The sequence below is a fragment of the Leuciscus leuciscus genome, assembly GCF_965113295.1.
Source record: "Leuciscus leuciscus genome assembly, chromosome: 5".
NCBI lineage: Eukaryota > Metazoa > Chordata > Actinopteri > Cypriniformes > Leuciscidae > Leuciscus > Leuciscus leuciscus.
In genome coordinates, this window is record NC_138729.1 from 5,245,588 (window position 1) to 5,262,562 (window position 16,975).

Consider the following 16,975-nt stretch of genomic DNA (forward strand, 5'->3'; position numbering starts at 1 on the left):
TGTTGAATGTTGAAAGAAGTTTCTTCTGCTAAATCTAAAGAACAGCATTAATTTAAAAATTGAATTTTTGGGAACAATGTATCACTTTTGATTCATGTAATGCATCCTTGCTGAATAAAAGTTCAAATTAATTTATTTCACAAAAAAAAAAAACCTTCCAAACTTTTGAATTGTAGTGTATATTTACATAAATGTATTATTTCTACATATGCAAACAACATAATATAAGCTTTTCTGTGTTCATGTCTGCTGTTATTTTAAAAGCTAATGTCTAATTCTGTTGTTTTGTCTCTCTCTCTCTCTCTCTTTCCGTGTCTCAGGGATCTGCTGCGTTTGGGAATAACTCTGGCCGGTCATCAGAAGAAGATTCTGTCCAGCATCGAGGCTCTTGGGATTCAGAACAAAACTCCAGGGAATGTGCTCTACTGAGTGAACCGTACACACTCACACACATGCAAACGCTTGTCGAGTTTGCAGGAGAACCTTCATGTAACCTGTCCACTCACAATCAGGAACATTTCTACTTCCTTTTTACCGGGTCACTTAAGGATCAAGATTGATTACTTGCTTCCAAGACTACCTAAAGGGGACCAGTCCAGGAAACCTGTGGGAACTCTCACTGTAATACCACTAATATTACAAAGCTTCATTTGTGATATCAAACGGGTCTCATACGGGATGTTACCTCACCCTTTTCAGCATTTCGGGGAGCCATGTGATGTAATCCAACAGAAAAGACTTGCTCTGACATCATAATGCAAAGACAGTGACGTGTTCCCATTTCTGCAGAGTATTTTTCTAAAGGAGACTTTGATACTGAAGAGACTGAAGGAGGATAACGCAGCATAAGACGAGACATATGACCTTTATAACGCAAGAATGTGGATACAAGTGATTATTAATGACGACTTTTGATCCTTCATTTTAAGGATGTGTAGTGCGCGAACGGTCACACACACAGATACACACTTCGTGGCTAAAGTGCTAGGAAAAGGGTATTTTTTTAAAGGATGCAATAAGAAAAATGAGCACAAAAGTCTTAGCACTTTTTTTCAGAGGAGAAAGACACGAGGCAGAGGTTCCATTGGTGAACGAAATATGCGAAACATACGTGCTTATACAAACACACACACACACACACACACATATATATGTAGAGATCTGCAACACTTGAGTGGCACTAAAAAGAGACCAAATAAAAGACTGTCTGTTGTTTTATGAGTGGCTGAAAGACTCGAAACAACCTTTGAACGCGTGCCATACTGTTTGTTTATTACAGGAATGTTGTGCTGGTTTGACTCACCAACTTGAAGCTGGTGTTCATCATCCACTAACCACAAGATTCAAAAGCCACCCTTTCAAACCACGCGGGGGTTTATGGGTAGGAGGATTTGGTCTTCACATTGGAGATCCACAAGAACAAACCAGGGACTTTTATTCTGTTGCCTCTTCTTTTTTTTTGTATAAATATATCTTGATTTATGTAAAAAGATTCATTTTCTTTGTCAGTGTAATCTGTGTTTCTGTTACAATAAAATGTATACATTTAGTCTAGTTTTAAAATGTTCCTTCTTGATTGCTTCTATTTTTAATAACACAAGGAAACGAATTTCACTTGATTATAAAGAGTTTATTAAGACAGTTGACCGTTTAAGTTGATCAGATCACATGTGGATGACACTAAATACTGGTGTAAATGGGGTCTAAAACGCTTTGAGCTTGTCCACTTTCGAACACTTCCAGAGGTCGTGGAAAACACATTAGACCGGATTGCTTTCGTAGTGTAAACGCTCATGTGATCGAATGTGTTCAAACAGACACAGAAGACCGTCTACTCTCCGTCTACTGAACTAATGCGTGAACATTATGGGAAGAGCTCTAGCCAGACGGGATTTAAACTTTGTCGGCTGGAGACCCAAGTTTGGTTTGAAGAGGAAAAATGTACCAATCACAATGTTCTCTCAGCATTCCTGATTTCTAACACACACTCACAGTGTTCGGCGTGATCTTGCGTCTGTCAGAGCAGAAACTGAAGCTGATGCTCTCCGTATGTTCCTCTGTCGTCTCTGGTTGTGTTCATATGTAAATTGCGTGAGCTTATTTTGTCCATTAAATCGAAAGATCTAAAAAAGACACATAGCTTTACCCGCCCATAAACCCTCACCTCGAAGAAATCAGGACAGAGGTGGTTGAAAGTGGACAAAAGTGGCTAAAAAGGAATCTCTCATCTACTTGTGATCCGATCGACCAAAATGCATCTTAATAGCAGGAGTAAACAGACCCTGAGAGACTGTAATGTCCTCCCTAGTCCAAAAAGAGCATTTGTTGAAACTTAAGATGTGGCGACATTAACGATATTTCAAAACGGTCCATTGTTTAATATGAATAGTGTAGTGATGTATAAAGCACAGCTCACACTGAAGTCACTTTCATACCATTCAGCTTGCGTTGGTCAACATGGCAACTCCGTGTGACCAACCTGAACCTTCTGATGCGAAATCTGCATGGGGAAATTCCCAATCGCGTGGATTTCCTATCGAAATGACTGTATTTCATCAGCGAAACTTCGCCTAACAATGGTAAATGTGACTGCACATGTGAAGTAAGGAAGTATGATAAATACAATTTTCCCTAAACACCAGAAGAACGTTTGATAAGATTAGAAGTATTAAAGTTTGTCAAAGCGTGTGATGTTCCTGTGTGCTGTGTCTAAAATGTTGGAAATGGGTGGTTGTTTATTTCTGAGATAATTTTGGTTTGATCTTAACCATTTGAGAGGAACAGATTGGGTTGTTTTTGTGAACATTTCGCTATGTGATGCAGATTTGCAAAAAGAGGATGTTATTGAAAGATGGGGCAACAAACTCAAGGTGAAGGGCACATTTACATATGAAGTCGAGGCACAGCAGAAACATAATCTTGAATTAAGAAGCCTGTTTAATTCTAAGGTTCAGAGAGAGGGTGGAAAATGGTCATGACACACTAAATATGTTTTTGGCACATAAATCTCTCACAAACATTAAAAGTCGACCTCATAGAAAAATCGAAATGAATGCAAATTTTTTATATGACCCTTTTAATTCTTGCTCTCTTCCTGTTCTCCCGTGTTCCTCTTTGATCCTTTTATCTGTGACTGACTATGCTGCTTTCTGCACACACACACACACACACACACACACACCTACTGGATGCATATTTCCATAATTGTTTTGGGGTTATCCGATTTCTTGGACATTCTTATTTTAAGCATTCCTCCCTGAAGATACAATGACCTTCTTTCCTCGGCAGAGGTGCGAGTGAGATTTGGGAATGGGGCTTAGAGTTCCCCTCCCCTCCCCCCTGTCTGTGTCTCTTCACCAATGGATCTCTTGTCCCCAATCCCTTCAGAAGAAAGAACCAGTTCTTTCCCAAGACTCCTTGAAAATGTCCTTGAGTTAAACCTTCTTCTGACTTCGCCGCCTCTCTTTTTCCTCCCATGCTGCAGTTTCCTTGCATGTCTGTTTGTAAGTTCATCCATCCCTTCTTTGCAAACACGTCTCAGACGCAGTGGTATTTGGTCAATCTCATGAAAATGTGTTTAGGTATACTTTCAATCCTAGATAATAAATGATATTTTGCATAAAGACACAAAGTAATTTAGAAACGTTCTTTTTAAAGACGATTATAAACATTTCCCTCTGGAATTCTAATGTAATGTGCCTCAATGTTTTACTTTTTAAAAGTTCTTTCTAATTTTCATAGATAATTATCTCTGTTCTCAAAGATAATTATCCTTAGACTCCCATTACAGAAATAGAGTAATGAAAATCACTGTGTCCTGACTAAAGAAACACCAATAATTAGTTAAACCAATATCTTTTTTTTCCCCTAAAGAAACTTTTTAATCAATTGGTTATTTAAAAAAAAAAATGTTTTACTGACAAACAAGCTGTAAGTGTAAACATAGCCCAGAACAAATCTAATAATATAAATTAAATAACAAAAAACACTAATAATAACAATATTCATCATAATGCATATTGTTTATTAGAAGAAAAATATCTGCATGAGAGTTGCATCACAGTAATAAGTTGGAGGGTTGGGGATTTGTCATAAAAAAATTTATTTTCTTATTTTTATTTTTAAATGAAAAATGACTGATGACCGCATTTTTTACATTAAAAAGCTTTTTCTTTTCTTTTTTTTCTTTTTTTTTTGGCTGCATTTGAAACCTATGTGGACCAAGTTGTTCGTCTGTAAGAAACTGAAACAAGAAGCCTTATGTCAAATACAAATAGTTTTAATATTGGGTCCGTATTATTAGGGCGGGAGAGTGGTTAAGAGATTATGATTGTGGTAAGCTCTTCTGAATGCTTTAGTAAATTACATGTTGCTGTGTATGAGTTTCTGGGGTCTATGATTGTCTGTCTCAGTTGCGTGTCTGTTTGCTCCAGGAGCCTTTATCTTTCGAGGAAGAACACAAAGCACATTCCTCAAGTGTCCCACCCCACCCCCTACTCCAATCTTTGTCTTTAAACAATGCCTGCCAGACTCTCCTCTTACCATGCATCCCTTTGCAGGACAAAAGACAGAAGTCAGCACACTCCTCTCTTCCTTCACATATGGACTCATCATCTTCCTCAGTCATTACTCAAGCCAAAAAGCTGCACTTCCCATCTTTAGCAAGCTCCCCAATGAAGTGTGTGTGAATCATGTTGAGTTCTCAACTCTCATGCTTAAACAATATGCAATTAAGTATGTTTTATGTGCCAAACTTCATTTTAAAAGGGACAGTAATCCACTGACAATTTCAGTTCAGATACTGCAATAGGAAAAATCATGAAGCTAGCATAGCCTTCAAAATTTAAATTAGTATTTTTTGGCTTTAGTAATTTATTAGGTAAGCTCGGTATAGATGTGTTTGATATTCAGTGTGTGAAACCGAAGGATATGATTTATGTGTGAAATGAATGTTCATAAGGTTCATCTATATTATGTGCTGAGATGATGCTATAGCAGATCTGCTTATGATCAATGACAATGACGTAGTTGGAGAAAAATAATCCATACCGAAACCAAGGAACATAAAAAAACAGCAAGACAATATTTTGAAGCGTTGTGAAAAGGCGTATATCTTTGGAACACTAGGTGGCGCTGACATTGAACTTCTCAGATACCTTGAGGTCATGCTGTTGATGATCCCTACCACATTTCGTGCCAGTGTGTCGAAGCGGTTAAAAGAAATCAATATTTACATCAAATGCTTAAATGGTGGATGGATGATTTGACCAATTCTGGCAAAATTGGGATCAACAGATTCAGCATGACCCAAGGAATTCATATTTTCTGTCAAACATTTCACAAGCTATAAGCAAAAAAAAAGAAGAAGACATTTTTCAGATTTCATTATGTGGCTCTGTCATCAATTTTGACATGTACCCTCAAATCACGGTAATGAATCAATTTCAGGACAAAGGGTTGAAAAGTTACAACCAAAAGAAAAGTTGATATTTAAACTGATTATATTATATAATATAAAAACTGATTATTCCTGCCCACCCCATTAAGTGTGCCAAATTTCATAATTTTCCCATGAAAAGGGGAAGAAGAAGAAGAAGAAGAAGAAAACTAACGGATGCTATAGGGGCTATGCATTTTTGGTCAACACAGGAAAGAAAATGTCATTCCCCAAACCATTTCAGGTTCAGGTCTTTAAGGTCCTGTTCACAGCTGGTATTAACATGCGTTTTGGTGGATCGGATCACAAGTAGACGAGGGAGACACATTCCCGTTTACACCTGGTGTTTTATATCCGTCTCTTTTGTCCACTTTCAACCACTTCTGTCCTGATTTCTTAGAGGCGAGGGTCTATGGGCGGGTAAATCTATTGTTTGTTTTTTTCCAGATCTTCTTTCCATCTAATGGACAAAATAAGCTCACGCAATTTACATATGAACACAACCAGAGAAAACAGAAGAACATACGGAGAGCATCAGCTTCAGTTTCTGCTCTGACAGACGCAAGATCACGCCGAACACTGTGAGTGTGTGTTAATCAGGAATGATGAGAGAACATTGTGATTGGTACGTTTTCATCTTCAAACCAAACTTGGGTCTCCAGCCGACAAAGTTTAAATCCCGTCTAAATTAGTTCAGTAGACGGAGAGTAGACGGTCTTCTGTGTCTGTTTGAACACATTCGATCACATGAGCGTTTACACTACGAAAGCGATCCGGTCGAATGCGCTTTCCACGACCTCTGGAAGTGTTCGAAAGTGGACAAGCTCAAAGCGTTTTAGACCCAGTCGTCCACTTGTGATCCGATCGACCAGAACGCATCTTAATACCAGTAAACAGGGCCTAAGAGGAGTATTGTGGCACAAACTAGAAAGCTAATGGAACTGAAATCATTCTAAAAAATTCATTGCACGAACACAAAAATAAGTGGATTGGGAAATAAAAACAGTCTTTGTCAATTAAGTATAGGATACTCACTTAATTATGGGCTTAAAAAAACAACAACAGAGTTGTTTCACAAAATTCGGCAAACGTTGACGAACAAACTGAAGTGCTGTAATTTAGTTTTTGAAGTCTCTTTGTTTTACTGGTCTGTTTTATAGGAGGTCATTCTCTTGTGCTTTAGTGTGTGTTTAGTGTATACTGCTGTGTGTGACACACTTGTCAGAGGGACGTCTCTGGTGCCTGAGTGTTGACAGAGTGTGTATGTGACCTTTGTGTGAATGGCCATCCATTATAGAACGACGGGGAAGATAAGGACAGAGGTCTGTCCTATTAGAGAGATGTGTGTGTGTGTGTGTGTGTGTGTGAGAACACTCAGCTCTTTATGTCTAGTTCATTCTTGTGTGCAGTGAAGCATATGGGTAGACCTGACTGAAGAGGGGACGGAGATAAGAGTGATATAAAACCAGACACTCCATAAGGGGTGTGTGTGTGTGTGTGTGTGTGTGTATTATTAACATTCCATGCTTTAGGGGGATTTGCTGATCATTATAAGAGTTAAAATAATGTTCCGAGTTGAATACAAGTTAAGCTTTGAGGACAGCATCTGAGACACTGCTGATTAACAATTACACAATTTCTGATCTGTGTAAAATGTTGCTCTGTAATACAGAAAAAAATCCACCACAGGTAATGTATAGTCTCAAATTAATCCGCCTAGAAAAGTAGTCCTACTTAAAAAAGAAAAAGATGATGTAGTAGGGCTGGATTATGGACCGGGACATTGGGCACAACTGCCAGGATCATCTGCCAAAGACAAGAGGGCCCTCAGCTTTAACAGTGCGAGTTGACCGGTAGGATATGGCATAATAGTGACCAGGTAAACTTCAGCATACTTATGAGGAAGGCAAGAAAACATAGGAAAGCTTGGCCCGAAAAGCAAGAGATGGTACTCTTACTTCCTAACTGTCCTAAAAATTGGTTTGTTTGGGCCTCCAAAGACCTTTGCTCATCTAGACAACTTTATAATTCAATAGCTCACATTATTATCTTGTACACATTATTAAAATACAAGCTACACATTTCTGCTTTTAAACTCTCCTGTGAACTTGCCTGATAGACATCCAATGAAAGTGTATTATTGTGACATGTCTTTAGTTCATTTTCACAAACATAGAGTCGAGTCTAATTTTTTCCCCCCGCTATATTAAGTAATATCCACAAATCAAAGCCGTAAGCATGTCTTGAACATTGGGATGGCCAAACCAATATGCACACGTTCACTCTTACTCGTATGCCTAATATGACGAAAACATGTCACATTCAATCATGGATTACATGAATTAGCCTACGTAAATTATATATTTACAATGCCTATATTTTCAATGGACCTTTTAAACATTTCTCAGAAGTGGAAGTCGTCATAGTTGGGTAAACTTGTGAACAGAAACTACACTGGAAAAAAATGATTCGTTGAATTTAATAAAAAAATGTATGGTAAGTGGTTGCACACAATTGATTTAAGCTACATTTAAACAAATGCATTAAGTTGAACTAAAATTGAATAAGTTTAACTTAATGCATTTGTTTAAATATTGCTAAAATCAATTATGTGCAACCACGCATAATTTTTTTTAATTAAATTCAACTAATCATTTTTTTCAGTGTACAACAAATACAAAATACAAAAAAAAATCCACAATAGCATTTCTAGGACTTTACAAAAGAGGAAAACATATCAAAATACTCATTACTGATCAGAGTAATACAGATAATACAGTGTAATCAATGACACAAAGTATAGTGTAACATGTAATGTACATTACATAAAAAAAAAATATATATATATATATATATAAAAACATTGCTAGATTTACAAGTTTAATGACTGTGGAAACGTATCATCAGTCTGTGAAATGGGTCCATTCAAAAAGGTGAAATTTGACAAAACATTTTATAGCTTCCATCACTGGATATTACTGATGGACATTTAACATTTCATTAATGAAAAAGTCGTCTAATACTAAATGTTTAGCTACTTACATCTTGCCTTGTACTCTTTAGCTGAAGTATCATGCTGAAATTCACCTTTAACTTCAATGAACAGTAAGCCCCGCCTTCTTTGATTTGATTGGCCATCTCAGTCAGTTTGACATTGACAAGCGCTGTTAGACCACTGAGACTGACTATCCTAAAATGTTATTTTGTCATCTTAACAACAAGAAGTAGAGTTTTGCATAATTGAATCCAGCAGAGCAGTATCAAAAGCATCATATCTGATTATAGCTGGGATCTTGTCTATGGTGGTTACAGCCCTTCCTCATCTCACAGTAGCTCATCACACACACACACCGGAAGAGTCCTTCAACATCACATGCATTTCAAGAGGAGCAGACAACGCTCAGATGTTTCGCTTCTCTCTCAGCCTGAGGTTATCTTTCCTTCCCTCCATCAATCTGTCCATGCCTCTCTCAGTCTGCGTACGGTTTAGTGTTTGCCCACCTCTATCATTCTTTCAATCAGTCTGTCTTAACTTTAAAGCCCGGTCTATTTGTCCTCTTTCATATCACTCCATTTGTTTTCACTTCCTCAATCCATCTTCCTTGTCCACACATCCACCTCATCAATCTGTTTTCCTGTCCTCCCTCTGTCCACCTGCGGTCATTTAGTCTGTTTTTCCTCTTCTTCTACTCTTCCACCATCCCACTCCTCAGTGATTTCACCTGGCTGGGAGCCGTGCACTAATGAGAGGGTAATCAGAGGGATTTTCGCCTGAATCGGCCCTTCGTTCGCCTCAGGCTTCCGCGGGCCCTCGGGGACCCGAGCGTGGTGGAAACTACACAGTTAAAGCTGTCTTATTAAACTTCCCTCAAGGGGCCGAACGTTTACAATCAGTCTCAGTCCCAGAGTGAATAATTTCATTGTCAGGCGACCTCTGATCCGGGTGTCTTTCCTGCGGATCAGCAAGTCTTAATGTGATTGTCTTGACTGCTCAGGCCTTCCCTTAACCTGGGCGGGGGTTACTCCGATACGGGATCAGCTTTAGCTAGCCTAAATACTTTTTATCCTTGTAAAGATAGCATGAAGATATCAACATACATCCCTGTTGAGTAAAAACCCACACTAGTCCTGCAGAAGCCTGTCTTACAAAGGAGTTGTCTTTGACTTGACAAAAACCAGCGGCCACACAACACTTGCTATAAACTACCTCGGGATTTCATCAGGAGTTTGTAATTATCTCAATAGCATGTGCATTGGAAAGTGTGACCTGAATAGCGAACAGCCAATTACATCCAACATGGAGAAAATCGGTGTGATTCATTAAGCACCCTCAAACGCACTCAATTAAAACTATAGAGCATGACTTCTTTTTGTCAGCCAACCCAGAAGTTAGAATCACCCTGGTTCCTTTGACAATTTTTTTTGCTTAATTTTTCCATTGACTTATGGATTATTGCAGGAAATAATCTCTGTGACTAACAAACGGCAGAAGTAAAAAGCTATGAACAAAGAGCACTTCAACATCACCACCTTTAAGCTTCAGTCAACTGTTTCAGTATTTATTAAAACAAACAAACACATTTTCTCTGAAAGTTTGACTTAGAATAGTATGCAACAACGTGATTATACACAATGAGGTTGTGAAAGCGACTGGTGAGTAGATGAGCTTACCCGTTTGGTGCGAAAAACATTTGGAGTCCCATTTAGACACTTGTTAGAAACCACCTTTTTCAAGACACTTAACAGCTTTTAAAAGCACAAGGGGGTATTACTGATGTATTTTATGTCGTAAAAAAAAAAAAAGAATATATCTATATACAGGTGAAACTCGAAAAAAAATTATATCATGCAAAAGTTATAATTTTGATGATAATGGCTTACAGCTTATGAAAACCCCAAATTCTAAATCTCAGAAAATTTGAATATTACATGAAATCAATAAAAAAAAAGGATTTTAAATACAGAAATGTCGGCCCTCTGAAAAGTATAATCATGCATATGTATATAGTTATATATACTAAATATATTAGTTTCACCTTTTAATTTGAAATACTGAAATACACAAACTTTTGCACGATATTCTCATTTTTCGAGTTTCATCTGTATACATCTGTATACAAAAACCCATTGGCCAAAAAGCAAAAGTGTTAAAAGGCGAACTCAGTGATTATAAAGAGTATTCGTTGCTCGCTCTCTATTTGAAAGAATTTGAATAGAAGTTGTTTTTCCCACGTTGCTAAGATGACCAACGGTAGACTCTGTATTATCGTTCCATGAGTCACACCCAAAATTAAGATGATTGACAGTGACTGCAGTTTAAACACAGACTAACAGATTAAATGAAAAATATTTGAGGGCTACTTGCTAAATGCTAACATTTATTTTGGATAATTTCACAATTTGCCATTTTAAACACCATTTCAGATGATGAAATACTGTAAATTCAAGTTTCAATATAACAAAATACTGTAAATAAAATATTTTGAATGCATTTTAAAAATTTTTTTGCTAAAGTTGTCAGTCACAGCTGCTGGGTTTAGAACCATAAACAGTTTTTAAACATTGGCTGCATCTGAAATAAAACACTTCTCTACTATACAGTATACAAATTAAAAATAATAAATTACGAGTAGTACATCTGAATTCACAGTACTCAAAAAGCGCCTAGATGACCGAGTACATCCGGCGAGAGTCTGAAGTGCACATACAATGGACACTTTATATCCCACAAGGCCACGGGAGAGTTTGTTAATGGCAGTGAAGTGCGAATGGTGAATGCAGTACATTCATAGCCTACATTTAACTCCACTTTTAGACACACTCGCAAACTTACTCAAGCACTTCCCCACAGAGAATCCCCACCATTTGAAGAGCGTTCAACAAGTAGATGAGGTTAGTTTATTCGGACAGATCCTTGACCCCTCAATTTTGGGCATTCAGGCAGATCCATAGACCATGATTGTGACGTCACAACAGATTGCGCTTCATGTACTCCCAACCCACACAACTCTAGATATTGGCATTATTTTGACATTTAATACTTGTACCTTACGTTGACATTATCAGAGTTTATATTATTTACATTTGTGTATTTAATTTTTACATTAACTTAATGGCCCAAGCATACACAGGCCTATAGACCTTATGTAGCCCCGCCCCTTATGTAGCCCCGCCCCTTATGTAGCCCCGCCCCTTTTCAGCGCTGCGCTCGTTGTCTTTTGACTTCCGGTCTGTATTTTCACAGCAATTTTGCGTGTTTATTAATGCACGGCTCGTTTTAAAATCTTCCCGTCTACTGACATTTGTTAAGTAATCTGCTTTAAACATTACAGTCCTCATGATAACTTTCGTTAACTTTACATTAAGTAAATCCACTTAAAAAGCGAATTACTCCTGGACAGCAATGCCATAAAAATATACAGAGCAGCCGCAAAAACGGAAGTTAAAAGACAATATTCTAAAGATGGCGGCGCCCTCGTTTCTCTGGCGCATAAGGTTTATAGAATGGTGCGTAGCTATTTCATAAGGGACCGTTTGGTATTTATGGAATGGACCACCGGAGGAAAATAGGGGAGGGTCATGTCTTTTATTCTTTGTTGAGGGGAGAGTCATCCAACTTTTTTTAGTCTAGGGGGAGGGTCACCCAACTTTTGCATTCATGAAAACAGCAAAATTTCAAAGTGGCTTGTTTTGTGCATATTTTTCCATGTAGCTCTCTCAGTCTCGACCCCCCCTCGACCTTTCAAACCTGTAAGAATTTCTTTCTTCTGCTGAACAGAAAGGAAGATATTTAGAATAATGTCAGTAACCAAACAGTTTCTGGTCCCATTGACTTCCATATTTTTTCCTATTATGGAAGTCAATGGGACCAGAAACTGTCTGGTTACTGACATTATTCTAAATATCTTCCTTTCTGTTCAGCAGAAGAAAGAAATTCTTACAGGTTTGAAACAACATGAGGGTAAGTATATGACAGAATTTTCATTTTAAAGTGGAGTATCCCTTTAAAGCACGAGCAAATAATGAACTTTTGTGATTGCGAATAAGTGCAGTGTCCTGTGAGTAACTCTACCACTGCATTAACATGTGATGTGAATGTACGTCGAGTTTTACAGTATTGGGACTGAGGCGACAGAACTGCAGCTGATAGAATGTGCGCTGTAGCGCGAACGATACTAGCATATTTTAGTTTTCCATGCTTGTGTTTCCACAACAATGTTAGTGAGTAAATCTACTGAAATGGCCACTGTAACAGTGGAGTGTGATAAGAGGAGAAAGCAGAGGTTAAGTCGTTTGTCATGGTTGTAAAAAAAAAAAAAAGAAAAGGCTATCTGAACATCTTTGCCAAGCGCAAACCAGTAACCTACAAGTAATCAAGTTATCGGGGAGGGTCACACCTTTCAGTCATTTGAGGGTCATAGAAAAAAAAAAAAATGTATTTGCTGGCAAAGGGAGGGTCAAGTCTATTTTGACTACAGATCTCAAAACTCCTCCGGTAGCCCCTTAAATAAAAAACTAACAGTCCCTTGAAAAAAGAAGAAAAAAAAGCTACATAGCAGATTCCAAGGGATCAAGGGCTTAGGGTGTTCCATTTAAACACACGTCAAGGGTTTCACCAGTAGTGCACGTCATGTAAACAATTACGTACATCGGGTCTAAACAGCCTTAGAAATGTAGGCTACTTTAGTGGTAGTGAATTATTCTAAATAAGCACGTACTCTTGAGAACATGCGATTTAGGACACAGCCAGTGTAATACTATGAACCTGGTTAACCATCAGCTAACATTGCAGCCATCAACCTAGCCTTCGAAAGAGCCTTAAACCAGCACTCACTTCCCACCAAACTAGCTCAATGACATCCAATGACACATCTCTTGAACATACGTAAAAAGCTTTATTTGGTATACAAGTGCTTGAATAAAAGTCACTACATAAGAGTAAAAACAGTAAAAAAGCCACGCATCACTTTTTTCCTCGTTTCCCCAGGGCTTTTACAGCGACTTTCTCTCCAGAGTCACCCTCTTCTGCCTTTGCTGCAGTTTTCTTTCCTCCTTTCTTAGGAGCTGGATCCTCAGCTCCCTCTTTTGATGCTTTAGAAGCTCTTTTAGCTTTGGTGGGTTTGGGCTCCGGTCCACCCTCCCTTACAGCATTCTTCACCTTTGGCTTCTTCGCAGGGGCCACCTTTGAGGCGGTGGCATCGCTCTCAGGCGTCTTAGTCTTAGCATCCTAAGAGAAAGAGAAGATAGAAAGAGGGTGGATGTGCGTTCTGACTTCACAGCTGAGAATGTATAAGGTGAAAATAAGACAACTCACATCTGTGGCTTCCTTTTTCTTTGCGGGCTTCTTTTCTTTGCTTGTCCCTTGAATGCGAGGGGGGACAGCCATTAAAAAGACTGAAGCATTCATGACATTACTAAAATAGTTGTCACAGCAGTTATTCTATATAACACAAGGTTTACACGAAGGGCTTTCAGTCCCAAGACCAGTTCACGACAAAAACATAACCCAGCTACACCAATGGACCACAATGATTGGTTTACTCTAAGTGCAACCTGCAGTGATGTCAACATAACCACAGCACAACAGATTGAGATTAATATAAAGAAAAGAAAGGACTTTCTATTTACATCAAGCGCAAATAGCCCACCTATTGGCAGAGGCTTTTTAAACCAGGGAGAGCTCTTAGGTCTACCAATCAGAGGCTCTTAGTCATCCCTAAATCCAGACTAAAGTCGAGGGGTGACGGGCATTTTCCGCATCGAGACTTTGGAACGGTTTTACTTGTTCAAATCAGAACTCCTCCCACAATATCCATTTTTAAATCAAAGTTAAAATCTTTATTTGATCTGGCTTAGAATTCATGAATTCTGTCTTTGTTGTTACTTGTGTCTTTGTATGCATTTTAGCGGCAGTTGTTTTTAAATTGTGCTTTATAAATTGAAACATTTAAACTCCGTTAATCACGGCATACCGTTTAATGTACAACACTGAGGTGCAAATAGCATCTGCCACTATTTGCAAGTATAAATCAAACTATTTACACTTATTGCAAAGAAAGTACTGCCATTTTTATTTAGTGTACATAGCGATATGCTATTTGCAAAGCTTAGCAAGTGACCAAGAACACCTTTACTCTCTGCATTCATTGTGGATGCTTGCAATTCTCTTAGAATTAGAACAATTCTTAACTTTAGTGTAAACATGCCTTGAAAGACAAGTTTAAAACACTTTAATAGCCTACTTAAACTTTACCTTCACCCTTGGCTTTAGTTGCCTTGGCTTTCTTCGGTTTGGATGCTTTCTCCACATTTGGATCAGCATTTTCCTTTGACTGCACCTTCGCTTTGGTCTTGACAGCAATCTGAAGGAGGACATGGTGACCATTCAGGCATTACGTTATATTGAAATTCCTAACAATGATTCAAAGAACGGCACAAGAGAAATGGAAGTTACCCTGAAGCGCCCTTGAGCACCTGTCGTCGTTGCCCCAGAATTCGCAGGTCTCACGAACACACCAGTCTCGATGCCTTTGTTCAGGGCTTTCCGCACCATAAACTTCAGCCGGGTCTCATCCACGGTCTTGTACTTCTCCTTGATGTAGCTACGGATTGCTTGAGTTGAAACACCCTTTCTGGAGTCCAGCTCTTTCAGAGCTTCTTTCACCATCTCCATGGTGGATGGGTGCAGAGGAACCTTGCGTCCAGCAGCCTTAGTGCTTGAGCTTTCAGGAGCATCTTAAACAACATTTAAACAAGTCACACTGCAACAAATCCTAATAGGAACATTTTTGAATTTGATAAACATCACAAAACTGCTTGCAAACCTGGTTTCGGGTCAATGGTTTCATCCTCAGGATCCTTTGGGATCGTGGCAGTCGGTGCTGCAGAAGCTCTTTTAGGAGGCATTTCAAAATCAAATTAAAGATCAATAAAGTTAAAACCCACTCAATTCACTCCAGCATGAATCCAGACAGCTTGTGTGTGTGTTTTATCCACGGAAAGCATGCTTTGCTGTTGTCTGTCACCTGTTCATCATCAAGTCGTTTGTTCCCAATTAATTAGCCACATTAACGTGATTGGTCGAGTTGCCAGAAATAATTAGCTCAGAACTGAAGTGAAAATGTCTACTGTTTCCTTTCCAACCTAAAAGAGCTTTTAGAAGGACCGTTAGAAACAGATTCAGGATTAATGAGTATTTTCCTCTGGAATGTGGACATTAGTTAACTGAGGGACTGTTTACATGACACCGTTTTCAACTAGAAACAGTTTTATTTGTTTTGGCCATTCATTTACACGACAACAGCGTTTCGGGTGCCTGAAAAGTGAAAACGCTAAATTTTAGAAACAGTCTCCATGTAAACAATAAAAATGCAAATCTGTGGAAGCAATGACATCATGCACATGCGCATTACATGTTCAATAGTGTTTCATCTACTGGCCTGGCAGCAGAATGCAGCGTTTTTAGTCGTTTTCGTGGATCCATGAATGGGGATTGTTTTGACGGTATCTGTCCGCAGATTCTCTGTTTTAAGCCATCGTTGTCGTGTAAATGTAGCCTATCGTAAATTTGTTAACATGAACTTACGCTGCTACAGCATTTATGGCTTAATTTTAACATTTACTCATTTTTTAAATAAATGTTTTTTAAGTAGTTAATTCACTGTGAACGGACACACACAAGCAATTAATGTTTGTATTGCGATTAACTAAAGCATTAATAAAGATTTTTGAATGCTGTAAAACTAAATTATTGTTCATTGTCATTTCATGTTATCTAATGCATTAATGTTAACAAATGAAACCTTATTGTAAAGTGTTGCCTCTGGAATTCTAACATACATACATTTTATAATGTGTGTAATTATATACACAGTTCATCCAGTAGATTCTCAATTGATCCCATTATGATCTTTTTAGGGTTAGTAAAAAAAATTGATTAATTTGCTGAATTTTGAATGTGTGCAGTTTGTGTGAGTAGGATTTCATAAAGCATGTTAAAGCTACATATGGCCTGGTTTCACAGACAGGGCTTAGATTAAACCAGGATTAGGCCTTAGTACAATTAAGACATTTAAGTAGCTTTTATTAAAGTGCATTGCTGGTGTGCATCTTGAGACAAAACAATGGCACTGGCATATTTTAAGATATAGGGGTTAGGCACAACCTAATGCAGGGTTAAATGTAACACGGACCTTTTACATAGTTAGTCAGGGTCAAGCAAGTTGTGTTTCTGCGGATTTGTGGAAAGTTTTGATAAGATTTCGGGAAGATACTGGACAAAGTGTGTTTTGACACCATGCAAGTACATTTTTTCATCATATGTATTTATTTATCCATAATAGAAGGATGATTGGATGAGGGATGGAACTGGAAGTATGGATATATATCTATACAGATGTACAAACAATATCAAACTATACAGATAAAATAGTACTGAATTATGTGTGTTACACACAAGTGTTACAACTAACCCCTCTGTCTGTTACAATTAACCCCGCATACGGGGTAAGTTGTCACATTTGCACTTCTGTCACTTTC

The 16,975-nt window shown here is 38.2% G+C and overlaps 2 protein-coding genes across 2 annotated transcripts in view; one reads left to right on the plus strand and one right to left on the minus strand.

Annotated features, from left to right (window-relative positions):
- Nucleotides 1-1,549, plus strand: part of ephb4a (eph receptor B4a) — a 46,476-nt gene extending 44,927 nt beyond the window's left edge. Inside the window, exon 17 of the mRNA XM_082170927.1 lies at nt 321-1,549. Coding sequence (XP_082027053.1) covers nt 321-429 — 109 coding nt within the window. The 3' untranslated portion in view covers nt 430-1,549. The remainder of the gene's footprint in view (nt 1-320) is intronic.
- Nucleotides 1,550-13,312: 11,763 nt separating this feature from the next.
- h1m (linker histone H1M) lies at nt 13,313-15,611 on the minus strand. The gene is made up of 5 exons (XM_082171016.1): nt 15,262-15,611; nt 14,892-15,172; nt 14,691-14,799; nt 13,752-13,798; nt 13,313-13,664 (listed from the first exon to the last, which is right to left on the minus strand). The coding sequence occupies exons 1-5, from the start codon at nt 15,341-15,343 to the stop codon at nt 13,401-13,403; spliced, it is 783 nt and encodes a 260-aa protein (XP_082027142.1). The 5' UTR covers nt 15,344-15,611; the 3' UTR covers nt 13,313-13,400.
- Between the last annotated feature and the right edge of the window lie 1,364 nt (nt 15,612-16,975).

What these genes read in the sequence shown, in the direction of transcription:
- h1m (XM_082171016.1), bottom strand. Translation starts at nt 15,343, where the DNA reads ATGCCTCCTAAAAGAGCTTCTGCAGCACCGACTGCCACGATCCCAAAG. An exon ending in AACCATTGACCCGAAACCAG is followed by an intron (nt 15,173 to 15,261) that starts GTTTGCAAGCAG and finishes ATGTTGTTTAAG; the next exon opens with ATGCTCCTGAAAGCTCAAGC. An exon ending in AGAAAAAGGAAGCCACAGAT is followed by an intron (nt 13,665 to 13,751) that starts GTGAGTTGTCTT and finishes TCTTTCTCTTAG; the next exon opens with GATGCTAAGACTAAGACGCC.